Raw genomic sequence first — 18,474 nt, forward strand, 5'->3', positions numbered from 1 at the left:
GAGAAGGATTTAAGAAAGCGTCCTTTCTTGCTTGGCCGCCATAAGGTCACGCTTATATGTGCGCTGTTGATTATTACTCCTTTAACCGAAATCAGATATGCTTTCGGGGATTTCCAGGAGGACTACAGGTTTACTTAAATGATAATCTAGACCGGTACAGTACTTCATTTTTCCTGTTTCATTCTTTGGCACTTTGTGTTTGGCTCACGCTAAGCCACACCAACACCATATGCGGTCTTGACTGAATACCGACGGGGGAACACAGTGCGTGGCAATGCTTGATCCACTCCCAAAAAATGAAAAAAGTTGGATCGAGTTTAAACGGAATGCTTATATTACACAGCCCTATTCACAAAAGGAAATAGTGACCGTTGGGAAGATGTTAAGATACGCCTGTCCCGTCCAGCTTGCTATGTGTTGTACTTTTCGGCGCTACAACCCTTTTCGGGAAATATGCGCCAACTAGCCCCCCAACAAGTATTACTAAGATGTGTCTTTTGTCTCCGAGTGACTTGATTGATTTGTTTGATGTTTGCTTTATTGAGCATACAAATCATACATCAAAATTTAATGGGTCTATAGTCAAGCACGAATGGCAGCACAGTAATAAACTAGAAAATGAAACATAACACGAAAAAGAAAAAGCAAACAAATAAGAAATACAGCTTGTAACTACTGCATATTACTAGGAAAAATACTAGTACAGAGTGCTCCGTGTTGCTAGATATACTGATCTCAAGCGGGATGTCATTCCAAATTTTAGCAGCATAGAATCTGCAGCAATCTCTGCCCATAAATCTCACGTGTTAAAGGGAGATTAAAGTTTAAATTTAAATCACTCCAGCAAAAGAAAGCGACATTTAATTTAATTCACTAGTTAATTCACCTGAGTTTGATATATGTGAATGGCCGTTGACATTGACCATCCATTAATTTCCATTTGTTCTGCTTTCAATTGCGATAATGTAGTGATTGCAAGCCTTTTGTTCGCTTCTTATTTATAGGTGCCTCTAGCAATGACGAAGCCAGCGCTACAAAGATGTGAGCGTACGAATGCGCTCTTCACGTGAGCAAGAAGAAGAAACAAACTCGCAATGACAAGGCCGAAGGAAGAACGGTGTTGGGTTTGCCTGCTGGTGACCAATGAGGGTCATACTGAGACAGTAAGCGAGAAGGGAAACCTGAGTTCGTTCTCCCTGCTGCCAAAGCGCAAGAAAGCGGGCGTCCACTGGTCCGCATTGTTCGACTTCAAGAGCGGAACCATGCTGAGATGCGAGGCATTCGTGAAGCAGGGTCTCGTCCGCGGTTGCCTGTCATCCGTCTCGAGGCGTCAGTGTAGTGCATGGAGCACAGAAGCAGCTGCGGTACGCCACTCTAGGTTCAGTTTTCTCAACCGTAAAATTAGGAACGGTTGATATGTTGCATTAGTATAAAAACTGCATGTCTAATATTATAAAACTAAAAAAAATTAACATTGATAGTGGGCAAAATAGCTCAGATGAAACTTTAAACACACCGACCAGTGAATTGCATCGTTTTCAGTCGCCTTGTATTGAGATCCATTGAACAGCTTCAAACGTTACCAATTTCACTAGCTTTTTCTCTTACTTTAGGTATGGTAACGTCTCATTTTCAGGCACGCAGGGACAGCTTCGCAGCACAAGTCGATAACAGTACTTCATCATAAGTGCTGACTACTGCTAGCCCTGGCCGGCCGAAAGCGGAAGCCTTCCACCTAATAATGCAGCACAACTTTAGTTTGGGGAGGCTAAAAACTAAAGATGAAAAATAACTCCCATACCACACTGATTAAAAAAAAAACACTAGCATGCAATACATTTCTGGGTTCCCTAATAAGGCAAGAAATATTATCGCTGCACAAGATGTGTTATGCCGCGTTTTATTCGCGTTTCGTCCGCTGCACAGAAACTTTGTCGACAAGTGGTTCGTCACTCATGTGTATCAAATAATAACTACGCTGCAGCTGTATAAAGTATTTTAAGGTATTTAAAAACTGCGCGTCCCCTATGAAGGCCGCATTAAGCTTTCAGCGCAATTACTTTTGCTTCAGTACGGACAGCAGGGCAATTTTGTTATGCATTTTGGCAAAAACAGTGTACGCAGACATAAGACGATGTAAAAAATGGACACCACGAGCGCAGACTCCGAACAAGGGATTAATAATAAAACACAAAATTATGTCACTGAAATTGACTTGGACAAAGAAGATGACGAAATACGGTGCTTGTGTGTGGTTGACGAGGAGGACAACGTGTTTTCCGGTGCCGGCACATGCACTGCATTCGAAGTTCCACAAGAAGCCATAGTCCCGTGTTCGATCTCCCAGCTAAACAGGTCCCCTGTCGTTGCGTCGCCCAATCTGTCAGCCTAAACTCTTTTACTACTCCCTTTCTTCTATAAACGCTCCTCTTTCCAGCAGTTCACCGGTTGTGCTTTGGCCCTTCCCCCGTAGAGGGTATGTGCCATTTTATTTGAGGCCAACCAACCAACTAACCTTACTGTGTGGCTCCTTGGCTGTCTCTTGCTCTATATATCTGCAATCACCTTTTATAAATATGCATTTCTTCCCGTTACATTATTCGTGGAGGTGCTAGGTCCGCAACATCCAAGACGGAACTTCGCAGCGGACTCCTTCCCCCAAGTTCTTGCACCATGCCACTCGAAGGCGATGATGCACCGTCACCTGCCGCCCCCACGGTCATTATTGCGCATCCACGCGACCCCGAGACCTTCAGCGGAACAGACTGTCTTGACGTGGAGGGCTGGCTCGCGATGTGCGAGCGCGTCAGCACACACATCACATATCCGTTGGGATCCTACGCTTAAGCTGGCCAACGTGATCTTCTCCCTGAAGGGCACGGCGCGAGTGTGGTCTGAAACGAGGTCGAGCTCACCAGTTGAGAGGCCTGCAAGCAGAAGCTCCGGGACTTACACGGTAAGCCAATCGGCCGACAGCTTGCCGCCAAGAAGGAGCTCGGCTGCCGCGCACAGACGTCAACGGTGTTACGTATCGTACATCCAGGACGTCTTAGCGCTGTGCTTGAAAGTGGACGGCACGATATCCGAGAGTGACAAGGTGGGTCACGCCTTTAAAGGCATCGGTGATGAAGCCTTCAGCCTCCTCATTTATAACAACTGTACGACGGTTGATGGGATCATTCAGGAATGACGCAGCTTCGAACAAGCGAAGAGCCGCCACATCACCCACCAGTTCACGCGGCTGCCGAATACAGCTGCAACGTCCTCGTGCGTTGGCCCGGCCCCACCGTGCCCCACGCCAACATCTGAGAGCCTGACGCGGATTGTATGTCGCGAACTGGAGGCAATGTCACCTCCCGCTTCTCCACCACTGGCACCCGACCATACTCCTCCAGTCTCTCTAATTCAAGTGGTAGTTCGGCAAGAGTTCTGAAACCTGCGTCTGAAACCTGTGTGCTCCATTAGTTCTGAAGATGCCAGCCGCGTTTCCCCGGTCCTTAATCCTCGCCCTCCAAACTATCCTCGTCCACCACACACAAGCACCGTACTTCGTCACTTTCTTTGTCCAAGCCTCTGGCCGTAACATAATACAATATGTACATAGCGCCGGATAAAACCGAAAGGAACAATATCAAAACCGAAGAAATCAGTAAAGCGCATCCAGATATGCCAGTTCTTTTTCTTGCAGGGCAATCGATCGATCGCTTCCGCACATGCGGTCGCTCTTGTAGATATGGATGCCCCTGAAACTTCCTCATATAGATTTCGTGCATAAAAATTATTGCACATACCTCAATGCGCAGGAGTGATTTCTTCTGTTTTTCTGTAGCTTTCTTCGCTTTCTTACCACCGTTCTGTAAATACTGAGTTTTCTTATTAAACCCTGACTCACAAGTCAGGTTTTATGGTGCTAGTTCTTTGCTTTGTTTTTACTCTTTTCGCACTATTCTTTCTTGCTGTCATTTATCATCTTGCTATCATTTAGTTGGCATTTCTATTTTTAATTTTTAAATTTTGTTCTGTTTCTTTCTAATAACAAACCTACTTAGTAGAATACAGTCGTAAAGCAACGTATATACTAGGTACACCTTTGTTCGCCAAAAAGCAACGCGGTTTTATGGCCGCTTGGTTGCGTGCTCGCTTAGCAGTCTGAAAGTCCTGGGTTCAATTTCCCACACCTCCAGAAGACATTTCGTCTTCGTTCGACGTCACGGTGACGTCATCCACGATTTTGGTGACGACTGCTGCTAGTCAACCCCGACGCTGAGTTTCGTTGCCTTTGAGTAATATAATGCTTTCACATATAAAAAAAATAGTCATGGAACTTGGCGTTCTTATTACGCCTTGCCCAGGTCTCCTTCTTCCTTTCCCGTACTGTATGACATAAACAACGTCTTCGAAAGCTTCTGCAATTAAGATATGCTCCGTACAATTTAAGGTTGCTTGAAAAGGCGAAATGCTGCTTTAAAAGCGTGGTTTAGACTCATCTGAATTTTTTTACTTGCCTTTCACGAAATCTTCATTGATCATCAGGGTAAACTGACCCGAGTCACACATTAGAGGTTGGCCGCATATTTCTCGTCAACTTTGATCATCAACTTTCAATCATCCTACAGAGTAATTAGCGCGAGATAGAGGGAAATGTTAACTTTATTTGTGGTGTACTTTCAGGTCACAGTTTACGACGGTGCCCTCAGTTCTGGTGCCATTTACAACGCTTTTATAGAAACGGCAGCAGATAACACTCCCCACGGATCCGGGTCCGAATGCAACATTTGGCTATTGGACTTTTTTGTGAAGATGGGCATTCCAGTGCTGGATGAAGCTTGGAAATTAGCTGAGGAGGTGAGCCCTGATACTTTCGCTGGTTCTTTTATCGCTATACTCACCATGGTGATATCAGCATGTCACCATACGTCCCACCAATTATCTCGTGACGTCGTTCCGGTTGCAAACCTGTTGATGTACAGTCGGGGACAAAAATTTCTGGGCCACGCGTTTCTAAAACGGCGCCGGTAGCTGTCCTATTCGCTGCCGGCTGGAGACCACACTTGTGGAGGTGAAAGACAAAGACACAAAATTTTGTTCACTCTACACATTGGTTAATATTATTAGAGGTAATAATAATAGAGTTAATAACCGAGCTATGGGCATCGTTTCAGGAGCACGCAGTCAGTAGAGATTTGTCCCTGACTGTACTCAAAATTGGACTGCAGATCTCGAAGCTGAAAGCTAAAAACAACAGACAGTGATAGAAGAGAAGAATTTTGCGCTGTGTTTTCCGGAGTCCTTCACTCTGGCGTCCCTCATAGCCTGAGTCGCTTTGGGACGTTAAGCCACCCTAAACAATAAACCGCTAAACACGTTTTCACAATTTTTGTGGGTAATCCATCGCCGCCGTTTTTCGACACCAAATATGTACTTATTGACTTTGCACTCCCTTTCGAGGCAAAGAAATGCCCGCGGTAGCTGCACATGCGGTGTGAATGCGTGTGAAACCTACTGGAACAGCCTCTCGTTGTGTCGTCTTCACTTTCCTCCCCGTCCTTATTCGCGGTGTTGATTCATAATGGACAGCCGGCTCTTTGTTGGTTGAAATGAGCAGTCACTGCGATCATTAAAATGCCAGACTCCTCTTTCCCCTTATGCGCATGTTATAAACCAATCAGTACAGATTTCTCATTCAGAACACGCGAAAGATACGGGAATCCGTCCGTGCAGGGGGATTGTACGTCATGGCGGACAAATGTGTGTGGCAGTTGGCAGTTAAGACCATTCGTTAATTATTGTTACCGAATTAACTTCTTTCATTCTGAGGGCACAATATTGCACTGCGGAATCGGAGGCCTTCAACACTGGAGGCGAACCCAGTTTTTTTTTTAATTTTTAAATTGGCCCTGCGGTTCTAGATGTCGGAGGTGTAGTTACGCCTAAAGCCGTGTGACAGCGCAGATAAACACCAGGTCATCTGCATAAACTAACACCCTCAGTTCGTGACCCATAATGCGGTAACGACTGCCGGCTCGAATCTTTATAACGCTTATGAAAAGTGGTTCCAAATATAGTGCGAACAGGAGCGGGGACAGTGGGCAACCTTGTATCAGAGAGGACCGACTACAGACTGGTTGTAAGAGACAACAATTTACAGTCAAGCGCATGGAACAGTTTTGTAACAAAGTCATATGCCAGAAGAAAGAATTGAACCGACGTTGGCTTGATTTAAAAGGGAAGAAAGAAATGAATGGCACACTCCATCTAACGCCCTTGCCAGGTCAATTTTCAGCAGTGCTAGTTCTTCGTGAGCGTCACTGCAACACTGCAACACCGTACGCGCAGCATGCAGATTACACTGTATTGACCGTCCTCTCAAGCCGCATGTTTCATGAGGTCTAATCGAACTAGACATAGCAAGCCGTAACCGATCTGCCAAGGCTTTAGCGAAAATCTTATAATCAATATAAAAACCTTTTTTTCCTGCAGCCACCTACATATCGTAGTTACTCCTTATCGTCAGTTTTTTTGTATTAATACAATATTCCTTTTGGTAAATGACGGCGGCAAAAATTCCCCAGCAGCGCTGGTCTCAAAATTTGCACGAGGACAGGCGATAAAACAGGTTCAAATGTCATGAAAAATTCCCCTGAAATGCCTACAGGTGCCGGTGTTTTCGAAAGTGGGAATCGATCAATCGCATCTTCAAATTCATCCGTAGTTAAAGGACCACTTATTGCTGCGCAACTTATCTTCAGAAAGCTGAGTAATCATTGACAGTCAGCGCGCTACATCATCATAGTCAGCCTTTCTTGAAGTGGCAGCAAAAAGAGAGACGTAGTGATCTGCGAAGTCCTTAACTATTGCATCACTACTAGTGACAAGAACACCGTCCTCATCAGCCTGTCCACTGCAGGGCCCCTCCCCCATGTCTCTCCAATTAACCCTCTTCTCAACCACAGTACAACTCAGAAACTCGCTTAACCCTCACGTGGTGATGCTCATGAAGCCTGTCTAGTTGGCTCCTCAAATTTCAAAGCACGATTGCTGCGGGACCGTACACAGGCCGCTCGTGGTGATTTCCTCAATGTACAAGCCTGCAGCCACGCATTCAAGTTCGTGCAAATCATAAGGGCTCTGAAGCAGCCGTTTCTCCACACCATGTTTAAGTCAAGATCTCGTGGAGCCGGTCTCAACAGCGCATAAAGATCTGCCAAGCTGCAAGCAATGGTGCTGTCATGGTCAAGCAAGATTCGAAAGCTGTCCTGACAAGCTGCTTGAAGTCTTCCTCGTTAAGCAACGATGAATTAAGCTTCCATAGTGTCCTCTGCGGCTGAAACGTGGGACGGGCGCATTCTCTAATCCGCGCAATGACCATGGCATGATCGGAGAAAGAAACAGGCGAAATCACATGAATTGCGCGCTTTATGCGACAGCGTATGCAGCTCGTTTGGTCGAAAAGCGGTCGGCGTGGTACTAGTAGTCGGCACCGCGTATCGGAAATAATCGGAGGCTGCGTAAAATTTGGCGCACAATGTTGCGGCCAGTGTCATACGATACAGTGTTTCGTGCAGCATAAACCTACTAGTTAAGTTAGAGCCTAGGTCACGGCTGGGTCACGGCTGGCGACCTATAATGGGGGCTGCGTAAAAAAATCATATCATTCGCGATTCGGGTGTCCACAAAGATAAGTGAGACTGTTACTGCGTCATCTTCTTTCCTAAAAAAAAACATTTTCGATTTTTCCAATGGGCAATTGAGGCGTCGCGCCGAACAGGCTATGAGGTTCCGTGGACTCCGTGGCAGCGCTGCAACACGCTGCCGTGTTCCACTCTTAAAGGCGAAGCTTGAGCGTCCTCCAAATTTTTTAAAAGAGATCTGTGGAAATGTAAACCCGATCCAGACGCGAATGTGAGGCTTCTCTAATATATGTGAAGGTGGATGACAATCCAGCATCCATTAAGCCTGCGCTTTGAGTAATATCTGATAGGCTATCCCCGCAGCCGAACGCGCCTCGTGTTAACCTGCGGCACACACTACTTCTACGCTGCTTGTGTCGCATCACACGTCGGTTTAGCCATCAGCTCGTTTTGCGGTCTTTCGGCCATTAGAGGACAATCCCGACGGGCGCTGGCGCTTCAACAATGGACGTTAGCGCCTCAGTTGATGATCATACTTTTGATCCGTTATATATGTGCCAGCACAGCGGCCATCAAAGTGGGACTCCCTCCCTTTCTTCTTCCAAGGACCACCACTTGCATAAAATTTGGGGGCCACCCGTTTGACGCAGAATGTTCCGAGGGGTGTCAAAATGACTTGGCGTGTTCCTGAGAATGAAATTACTATAGTTGACGTGAATCCCAAGACTATCTCTGGGAATCGCACCGACGACCTTTCTGCCCTCAAAACGAGCATTCCAAGGACTACCAGACGGCCATTACGACCGAACCGTTTGTCGCAGGAGTTCAGGATGATGTCAAACGATTCGTTGTTTGTGATGCGCATGTTTATTAAATTTATTAGCTGATATAACGAGCAAATATATTTGATAGAGCGAAAGTGGCTATGGCCATAGCAGTGCAAAATGCATGAGGTAGATGGCGCTGTTTTTGTCTTAGAAGGGATATCTCCGGAAAGCAAACATTCGCGCATGTTTGGATTTTGTTTTTTCCACGTTTTCTGAGCACACCGATGTAAACACTTTAAGCTCCCGTAGCTCTTAAGTAGAGCATTGAGGCAGTGTTGAGTGATAATTTTTTCTTTATATTTCAAAGAAAAATCTACATAAATTGATAAGACGATCCTGAAACCTTATGTGAGAAAGCTACGAAAGAAGTTGAACTTAGGCTAAAATGACTACTTTGCTTTTCGCCTGCTGTGAATGTCTTTACTCTAAGCCAGCTAGGCCAGGCTTAACACTGGAGAGTGAAGATGGCTGGCGGTTTTGGTGCGCAGCCCACAGCTAGGAGGGTGGATGGGTGGCTGGTGGCTGGTGCTTCTGTAGGGCGTCTGCTTTTGTCACTGTGTCTTGGAATTCGATTTTCCTAATGCTTTTAATGCGATGGCATTAGAGGGACCATTAGAGGGACGAAATCTGTCGAGCGTAAACATCGGCGCCGGCGTCTGTTTAAAGCCTCCACATGCTACGTGGTGCTTGGGGGATTTGCCTTTCTCCACCGGCCACCTAGCATCCGTCCCCTCTCCTCCTGCCTCTCTCCACTTGCCCTGCCCAGCAAAAATGAAAATGTCTAAGAGAATCAGACTACACCAGGCCTACATGCTAAATATACAGCCTCCCGAAGATGTATCTGCGCATAAATGAATCTTTAGGGAGTTATTGCTTCTCACATTGCTCGGGGGAGCAACCTAGCTAAATCTAACAAGCCCCACCAGCGAGGCTGTGCTTGAAACAGCCACCTGCAAGTGCAGTGGTGCATCGCTTAACCATGGCGCCACTGCGTCGGTAGTAGCATGAGGCCTAGCCGCGGTCTATTAATGTGACACCTTTTTCGTAGCTGCGTAACTGGAATTGAAATACCATCGGAAATGGGTTATTATCACGACTGCAAGACAGTTAACTCAAAGTGGAATATAATCATAATTTGAGTAGATTGGCGGGGGAAAGAAGCGTGCCATCGCATTTCCTCCACATCAATCAAATTGATCGCCAATAATTTTTTTTCTTCCGCTGCTGCTTGAGCTTCCAGTGGGTGGAGGCCTTATAAATGCTGGAACTTGGTCGATTAGTGGTGGTTGGCGCTTCTGGAGGGTGGGGCGTCAGAGTGAAAAAATTTCCAGCAGTTTCGGCAAGTGCTACTCCTACTGATATGGCATTAAAGAATGTTAAGGAGGGCAGTTAAGGTCCTTACTTATCGAGAATGCGAAAGCATCATTTGACCTAAAGAGCTATACACTAAAGGTCTTAAAAATAAAGGCTTTCACTTAACGGTCTCTAACACAAAGGCCTTTTAGAATAAAGGCCTTTTTAACCGAAAGGCCTTTACCTGGAAGGCATTTCCTCTGGAGTCCTTAACTCTAAATGTCTTTACCATAAGGCTTTCGATATGACGACCTCTTAAGAAAATGGAGTGCATATCGCAACCACACAAAACGACGAGGGACGAAGAGAGGAAAGCCCAGGACAAAACGCGGAGTTTTAACTAAGATCATCTAAGGTTTGCCGCAAGGAAAACCACATTTATACAAGATTCGTAATCACACCTGATAGACAGCAGACACCAGCACATTATACAGGCACGTCGGCGCGCGTGGCATAAGTTAGCATCTAGATAGTTGAATTCTTTCTTGGATAAGGATACTGAAGTGGTGCTTATGCAACGGTCATTTTCTTTTTTTATGCAGTAGGCTTCAAAAATTTCCCTGCTAAGCTGGGTCAGTAAGTTTTTCAGGACAATTGTGTCGCGGAACCTGGCATGCAGTTACGGCAACGGCGACAATGTTTTGCCAGTTCACCGCCCCCCGCCAATGATTGAACAGCTGCGCTGTGCTCCTGAAGTCTAACATTCAAGCAACCTCCAGTTTGCCCTATGTAACAATTCCTACATATGAGGGGTATTTGGTACACCACCCCTGTCTTGCAGGGAACGAACCTGTCTAGGTGCTTATTGCGGCACTCATTTTTTTTTTCCATTTCCCTGCACCGTATTGCCCATGCCCGAAAGCTTTTTGGGCGCCGTGAAGACCACCGGGACATCACATTTCTTGGCCACCTTTTTGACCAGATGTCAAAATCTGGTGCAAGTACGGCATAGCCACGGGTCTTCGGCGTTGCGGTTCTTCACTTGTAGGTTTTCCTTGTAGTAGACCTTAGTTGAAGTTCCGCGTTTTGTCCTGGGCTTTCCTCTCTTCGTCCCTCGTCGTTTTGCGCGGTTGCAATATCCACTCCATTGTCAACCACCAACTAGCCCGCCTTCGCCTGTTACATCTGCTACTCTCAAGCGTTTACCTTCAAGGCATTCACACTCAATGTCGTTCTCATAAAGGCCTTCAACCTCGATTCCTTTATAATTGTCATCAATGACCCCTCCACAAACCAGCATAGCTATCTCCGAATATTCAGTCTCGTTTATTTACGGCCATTTCCCGCATCATGTGACAAGTTTCAGAGGATTCACCATACACCGGCAATTTCCAGGTTAGGAGGCGAATAGAGATTCCTCACTAACCTCTTAAATACTTAGTTGAAATAACCGGGTAAGTAGTAGACTGAACGCGTCTACATAAAGAGGACAGCAGGGATTGTTATTTAGCAGCCATCATCAGTGGAGTGTGCTGACCACCTGATAAAACCAATAGGGGCCGTACAGACACTGAGGAATAGAATTGACAGAATACACGGCGCGAAAAGAACGAAGACTACAAGGAGCGCACAAAACTGCTCGTCCTGTCGTATGTGTTGCTTGTTGTCTGCGTTCTTTGCGCGCTGTGGTTTCTGTTAACCAGCTATGCACCAACCAGCCCAGACAAAAGCCCTTATTCAGCAGAATACAACAATCCTAGAGCGGAGTTTTCTTGGAACGTCCGATTCACAATATACGGTAATACATCGTCTTTGTCGATTAACGCCCAGTATGGCGAAATAACAGCGTACTATATTTGCGCCTTGCGTTCATGCATTAGCGCGTTGCCACTGCTGTCTTGTCAATACTGATCTATCCACCTAACATTCTTAAAAATGCATGCCATTACTGCACATTTTCTGGAAAATGGCACTGAACCTGGGCATCCGGGCTGTGAACCGAGAAAATAAAATACTTTTCTGTACAGCACGTTACCTATCGTGGCAGCTTTTATCAGCTTTTCTTGTTTGAACAAGCAGTTTACTATAAAAAAAAAACGGGATATATCATTAGGATATACCAAGAGACCAGTGACAAACATAAGATTGCGGTAACATTTAGGTAAGAGGTCAGTTTCATGAGCTCAAGCACAGTTTAATCAGATGACACAAAAGGTGTTTCTGGATATGTGGCAAGACAGAGTTGCATGCGACGGCATTGTTTGGATGCTGAAGACACACTGCCTATCTTGCGCTCTGGACAAACTAAAGGCCTTGTCCGGTATCATGACAATGTGGATAGTGACGTGAACAGTTCCCCCTCCTTATCGTAATAAGCATTTATAAATTACAACCTCAACTTAGGACATGATTTAGGTCAAAGAGGATACCGCATTTGACCCAGTGTTACTTTGAAAAATAAATTATTTCCTCTCGAACCACACATTTTGTGAACTGATATTCTTATGTAGGGCCAAACATTAAACGTAAAACAGGACAACGTTACTGGTCTACCATCCGTGCTGGCAAACAATGTCATCTGTTAAAGAACTCTATAAAATAGCAGAGTGTGCCCTGCGGTAAAGTAAGACGTAAGTGCATTTCCACTCAAATTATATAAAACTGGCTTCATGACGTGTTAAATATACGCATAAATTCTTTTCCAAAGGTGAAATCGATAATTCTAAAGTTGAATTTACTTCAAGCGATACGACACTGAAATGTCTAAGTAAGAATGTATGGAAAGTGTTCGGCTCCCTGGCCTGGTGTCGTGTATCGCCTGATATCGTGTGTTCTACAAGACAGTTAATACGACATGTGAAAATCAAAATATCATATAAGGTGTGCTCAGCGAGATCGAATAAAACAAAATAATGAGGCTGAGACCAATATAGGGCAACGAATTTTAAAAAAAGAGGGTGAGTGCACATGGTGTTGAAGGAAAGACGAGGGTGGAAATGTAAAAATACGGCGATTTTTTTATGTCTTTATCACCTCGGTTGCACACAACGATGCACCAGGAATAGTCGAATTTTGTTTTTCATCCAGTTAGAACTAGTTGTCGCAACTTTTCTTCAAATCATACAAATAAGCAGTGTGCTTCACAAAAATTGATGTTTTTCGTTCATTAACAGACCGAAGACGGCGCCGATGTCACTGTGGTGGACAAGCGTGTGCGGGATATAATCAATACTCTACGCATTTGCTACACGAAAAAATGGCAGTCCTAAAAGGAGCCAGGAATTGCAAAGTGAATTATGGATGGTGCATCAAGATTGGTACCGACGGCTTACATAACATCTAAAATTTTCTGTACAGCTCTCCCGCCCAAATAAAATTGTTATTTTTGAACATGCATCTCTTCGCTTGCACAGCTAGATTGCGTAACAACCTACTACACATGTTCGACATAGCACACATTTCACCCCCCTCCTTCTTAATGTGGCATTCAAACGGAGGATGAAATATTCCCAAAAAGAGGGGGGTGACACCGTATCATGTAGCGGAAATGCGACCCCCTCGAAAGGTGGGTAGCTGGATTAAGGTTTGGAGGAGGAGATGCAGACGTTAGCGGGGCTGTGTAGTGCCAGACGACACTGCCAAGAGTCACTGCGGCTTGCGGCATGTTGAAGCCAGAAGCCGTGGTAACCATTATCACCACAATCGTCATCGTCAGCCTGATTACAGCCACGGCAGGGCAAAGGCCTCTCCCATGCCTCTCCAACTAACCCTGTCCTTTGCAAGCTGCGGCCACCAGTTCTTAATCTCATCCGCCCACTCAACTTTCTGCCACCCGCTGCTTTCTCTTGGAGTCTACTCCGTTAACCAGCGGCGATCTTAAGGACGAGCGGTTATCTTCGCTTCGCATTACATGCCCTGCCCAAGCACATTTCTTCCTTTTGATTTCGACTACGATGTCCTTAACCCGCGTTTGTTCCCTGACCCACTCTGCCCGTTTCCGATCTCTTAACCGTATATACCTATCACTTTTTTTTCCATAGCTCGCTGCATTGTTCTTAACTTAAGCTGAACCCTCTTTGTTAGCCTCCACGTTTCTGCCCCATAGGTGAGCACCGGTAAGATATAGCTGTTGTATACTCTTCTCTTGAGGGATATTGGCAAACTGCCTTCCATGATCTTAGAGAACCTGCCATGTGCGCTCCACCCCATTCTTATCCTTCTGGATATTTCCCTCTCAATATCCAGATCAGCGGTCACAACCCGTCCTAAGTAGACGTATTCCCTTACCACTTCTAGCATCAACGCTACCAATTTTGAACTGCTGTACCCTTGCGACACCACTGCAGCGCAACCCACCCCCCTCCCGGCGAGCGGCAAAAACGTGCTAAGACTGGACGCCATGGCCGCAAGCCGCCGCGGAGCCGCCCTATCCAATTCCGGAAAGTTATGTGTTGGGTATTGTGCTAACTCAAAGGCTAGAGTAGCTATCTAAAAGCCATGCTGAGCTCGATATTCAGGATATTGATAATCATGGTTTTGGTGGTGGTTTATTTAAAAAAAAAGAAAGGTGAAAGAAAAGAATGTTGCCGGCCACGGCAATTACTAATATCTTAAGCACCCGAGCTGCAGCCGGCGGAGGTTTATAGCACCATTTCCATAAAAACCAGGGAAGATATACATTGTCAGTTTTATTGTCCTTTAACTGCTCAAAAAGTTTTCGAACGTTTCCTGAACAAAATTTTCTGAAACCTCTGTCAAACAGCCACTAAATCGCTGGATGGAATAATTACTTGAATAAGAGCCATTTCACCCACTATGTGTTACTTCCTGGTATTCGTAGGATCTGAACTGTCACCGAAAAATGAGAATGTTTCAGTTACACTCGCGCCAAGGAAAGAAGACAATGTGTGAGGTTCCCGGTCCGAGTAATACACTTTCGGTTTGTATTCCTCAGTCCGCTTTCCGGTGTACGGGTGTTTTCCCATTATTAAACACTGAAGGCACTCAATAGTTCGTCTTTGGCTCCAAGACGTGCCGCTGCGAGTAGTAGCGGCATTGCGAGGCTTTGAACTTCCATCCGGAGGCACGCAACTCCAGAAGTTCTAGCAGCGTGAGTTTCGCTTCCTGAGGGACTTGGGCCTCAATGAATGCCTCCCGTATGCAGTCTGCCAAGGCCTCCATGCGTCGGGGAGCAACTTGGTCAGCACTCCAGCCCGCCGTCTTCAGGACGCGCCGGAGACACTCCAACTGCAAAAGGATGTGCGATTGGACACATAATGCTCCTAATCCATTCTCATAGTTGTGACGATATATGCTATGTGGTACACTGAGTATCACCTCCAAAAGTACACCCACTGGAGCAGGGAGGCTTCACCAGTTGATCTCTAAGTAGTTCTACTACCGCAGCCATGGCCATTGTGTCATAAGAAATTTCCAAAATGTTTCGACCCACATGACTCTATGATGCCCCGGCAAAAGTTTTCATAGCTGAATATATTTCATCCATTTTTGTTTTCCCTCAAACACGCCAAACTTTTAATTGGCCAGACGATGATTTCGCTCCTCGCACACCCTCCACGCGCCACAAGCTTCGCTTGAAGGTTTCATATCGCGACCGCACTGTGTGTTGCAGTCCGCTCTTGGCAGCCGAAAGACGGAGCAAATAAACTTCCAAATACTTCAAGACCACCGGCACCTTGGTTGGTTTGGGTCATTGGCGACGGTTATACAACGATGGCGCATTAGCGAGGAACCCTCCTCGGAGTATAATTCATTCCACAAGACAGCTGCGCCCATGGCCCCGAATTCGTTATTCAACATCCCAACGTCCCTGCAATGAATGGCGTCCGCCACCAATGACTAGAACACGTCTTCCGCTCCATCGCTCTTCACTCTCCGCCATCAAGGTTCCCAACTTCTGGGCATGACATCCACACCTATGGGGCCGTATTTTGTGTCATTACGTTTCGCTTTGATTTGATTTGGCCGTGGTCTTAATCACGCAGAAGCAACAGGGTGCAGTGAAGCAAAGGACCAATCCCAGACACGACCGGTCTGCACGCAGTGCTGCAGCATTAAGTGCGGCCGTGGCAAAGGAGTAATGCGTCGCGAATAACTGGACACAGGAACACAGCGCTTTTATTTCCCGAGACGTAAGTAGCATCGAAAATGCTCGTCAGGATTGTCAAACGTGTCGTCCTGCTCCGCCATTAGTCGGCATCCGAGTGGCTTTGTCGCAACAATGTGGGAGTGGGGCGCGTTTTACAACTGCCATCCTGGGTGTGTTTCCACCGCAAGCAACGGGGTGTGAATTCATTTAAGCTCAGTTCTGTATTTACCAAAGAACTGGACCATCTCCAGTGCTAAACGTTGCAGCCACCTACTTGAATGGTCCCTAGAGCCGTTTACAACAAAGCAACACATTTTCGTTACAGAATGATGTAACAAAATAACTGCAACGCTCTGTAGAAAAAAGCACCAGGAAATAGAGACATGCGAGAAGATATATCGTGACAATCGATTCTCTCACTTTACAAATCTGAAAAGTGTACACATAATTGCTTTGGCGATTTAAAGAGCGCTTGTGTAGTGTTGTCTTTTCCTTTGCGTCTTCCTCTTTTTTGCGCTCGTAAACCATGAATAGAGACTACCTCTTTGAGCTAAATTTGTAAAACCGGTAGATTGTGTCATCACATGGCCTCCTTCGTCACCAGGGGGAGAGACCGGTGCAAGGCGACCATAAGAAATGAAAGCGAAATACGCTACAAAGAACGCCCCCTGTTTCTAGTACTGGGGAAGCTGTCTTTCTGCAGCATCTAGAGATGTTTCAACTAAGTGCAACAGGGCCCACGCGCTACCACATGCTGTGGTCGAAGAGCTCTCAGACAGTACAAGCGTGGAAACCCTGCACCAGAGGATGCAGCTGCTAGAAGATGGCCTCGCCTTCGTCAGACACGAAGACACGCAGTCTTCCTGCAGTGGTTAACCTAGGAGGCACGAATAATTTTCGGCGTGCCCAGACAGAAAAATAGGCAACACCTGTCTATTCAGGACCGTGTTCCCAGAGGTAAAATAAATATTAGATGACATTTTGTAATGAGCCTTGCGCTGCGAACGGGGCGCGTGAAGTAATTATCATTCATCTGGCAGGGCTTCGGGCACCTCTTCGTAAAGGTTATTTTTTGTTCACCCACTATGTAACTAAAGCGGATTTTTCGGAAAAAGTGGAAGGTTAAAATTATTTTCAACTTTTCACGCTTCTATAAGCGGTGACTTCATTAGAGCTACGGAGCTTGGAGCTCTTGCATCTCGGCCCCGGAATAGAGATAGTTACGGAATCTCTAAAGACCAAAGCATTTCGAAAGGTGACGGCAATGTTTCGCCTTACGTTACACATATTTAGATGTTAAGTGATAGAATAAATGCTCCGCCGAGGCTAAGAAGTAAACTTCGTTGCCTGATTACTTTTGGCAGAGCTGGTGCCTATTCGTACTGTAGCGATGAAAGAGATCTTGTTGAGTCATGCCCATAGACGGTATTGGTTACATCGTCAGAATGCTTCCGTCTATGCAAATTAATACTTCATGGAGGCATTGTTGAAAATCTGAAACCTTCTGTAGCTCTGTTTCTGAAGCCTCTGGAAGGTCAAGGGGTTGTAGAGGCCCTCGTGCAGCAATTAACACGACGCCCGTCGGCCTCAATGAAGTCGGCGCTAATACACAATGCGCGGGCAAGGCAATAAGCGTGGAAGATCGCAGCCCAACGCTGTCAGAGCAAGTATGTGATCACTGCAGCTTCGAGAGTATTCGGTGTCTGGCCCGAGCACGTTCCTCAAAACCGCTTCAACAGCTTCCACCATGAATGCCATCGGGGGGAAGAAAGCCATTGGCAAATGCCAGGCGACACATCTTGGTGGCACTGCGCTGGCGATCAATCTTCAGTTAATAAACCTTGAGCACAATGCCCTATCCAGCCTGCGATGGCGACTTGGCCGGAGCCTGAGCTAACCTCTCTGCTACCTCCGTCCGGTCAAGTGGCGATCCGAGGCATCCGTGATCGTCAACGGCATAACCAACCGAGGACAAGCAGGACTTACCGTTTTGCGCTCTTTGGCTAGAACTTCTCCAAAACCTGCCTTATAACCTTTAAGTGTCACGCCTCATAACGACCCGAGGTCTGCCTGGAGACATCGTGGAGTCAGACACCGCGGAGTTAACCGAAGCTGATGACGCGACAGTGCTCAGAGCATCACAAGAACCAGCCCTCTAGCAGTGTGTCCTGCGCTGCTTAGCATCACAGCAGACAGTGTTAGCGCCTCGATGTGCTGTCAGCAATTCCCTAGGAAAGGTCCAGAACTAAGAGGAATCTTCCCCGGTACAACAAAACTGATCGCGTGCTCCGCAACAGTGTAGCTCGCCGGATCAGCCTCGCAGCGCTTCGCCATACGTCACCAATGGCAGGCTTCACAAGTAGAGGACAGCTCCTGCTTGCCATCGCATTCTGTACCAAGCTAACAGCGAGCCTCCGCTCTCCTCAACCCACCACACCCGCTCAAGAGCCATGCCCTGCCCGCACCGCAAGCTCATGCTGAGCTGTCTTCATTGTTACCTCAGATAGTCCACACCTCGGATGAGTTCTCCACAGCTGTCTCACCGACTTAGCAGGGTCCTCGAATACAGACACAATCCCAGGACACGCAGCTGCTACGTTTTGGTCCGCCCTCG

General features: G+C 46.4%; 1 protein-coding gene across 1 annotated transcript; it reads left to right on the top strand.

Moving 5' to 3' along the window:
* Positions 1–1,024: 1,024 nt before the first annotated feature.
* LOC149345938 (uncharacterized) lies at positions 1,025–13,058 on the top strand. The gene is made up of 3 exons (XM_089585318.1): positions 1,025–1,364; positions 4,672–4,845; positions 12,925–13,058. The coding sequence occupies exons 1-3, from the start codon at positions 1,095–1,097 to the stop codon at positions 13,018–13,020; spliced, it is 540 nt and encodes a 179-aa protein (XP_089441444.1). The 5' UTR covers positions 1,025–1,094; the 3' UTR covers positions 13,021–13,058.
* Positions 13,059–18,474: the final 5,416 nt, after the last annotated feature.

This window comes from Amblyomma mixtum, chromosome 4 (assembly GCF_055824585.1).
Source record: "Amblyomma mixtum isolate Tamu chromosome 4, ASM5582458v1, whole genome shotgun sequence".
NCBI classification, from domain to species: Eukaryota; Metazoa; Arthropoda; class Arachnida; order Ixodida; family Ixodidae; genus Amblyomma; species Amblyomma mixtum.

Coding starts and splice junctions, on each gene's coding strand:
- LOC149345938 (XM_089585318.1), top strand. CDS start 1,095: ATGACAAGGCCGAAGGAAGAACGGTGTTGGGTTTGCCTGCTGGTGACC. Junction 1,365..4,671: donor GGAGCACAGAAGCAGCTGCG/GTACGCCACTCT, acceptor GTGTACTTTCAG/GTCACAGTTTACGACGGTGC. Junction 4,846..12,924: donor CTTGGAAATTAGCTGAGGAG/GTGAGCCCTGAT, acceptor GTTCATTAACAG/ACCGAAGACGGCGCCGATGT.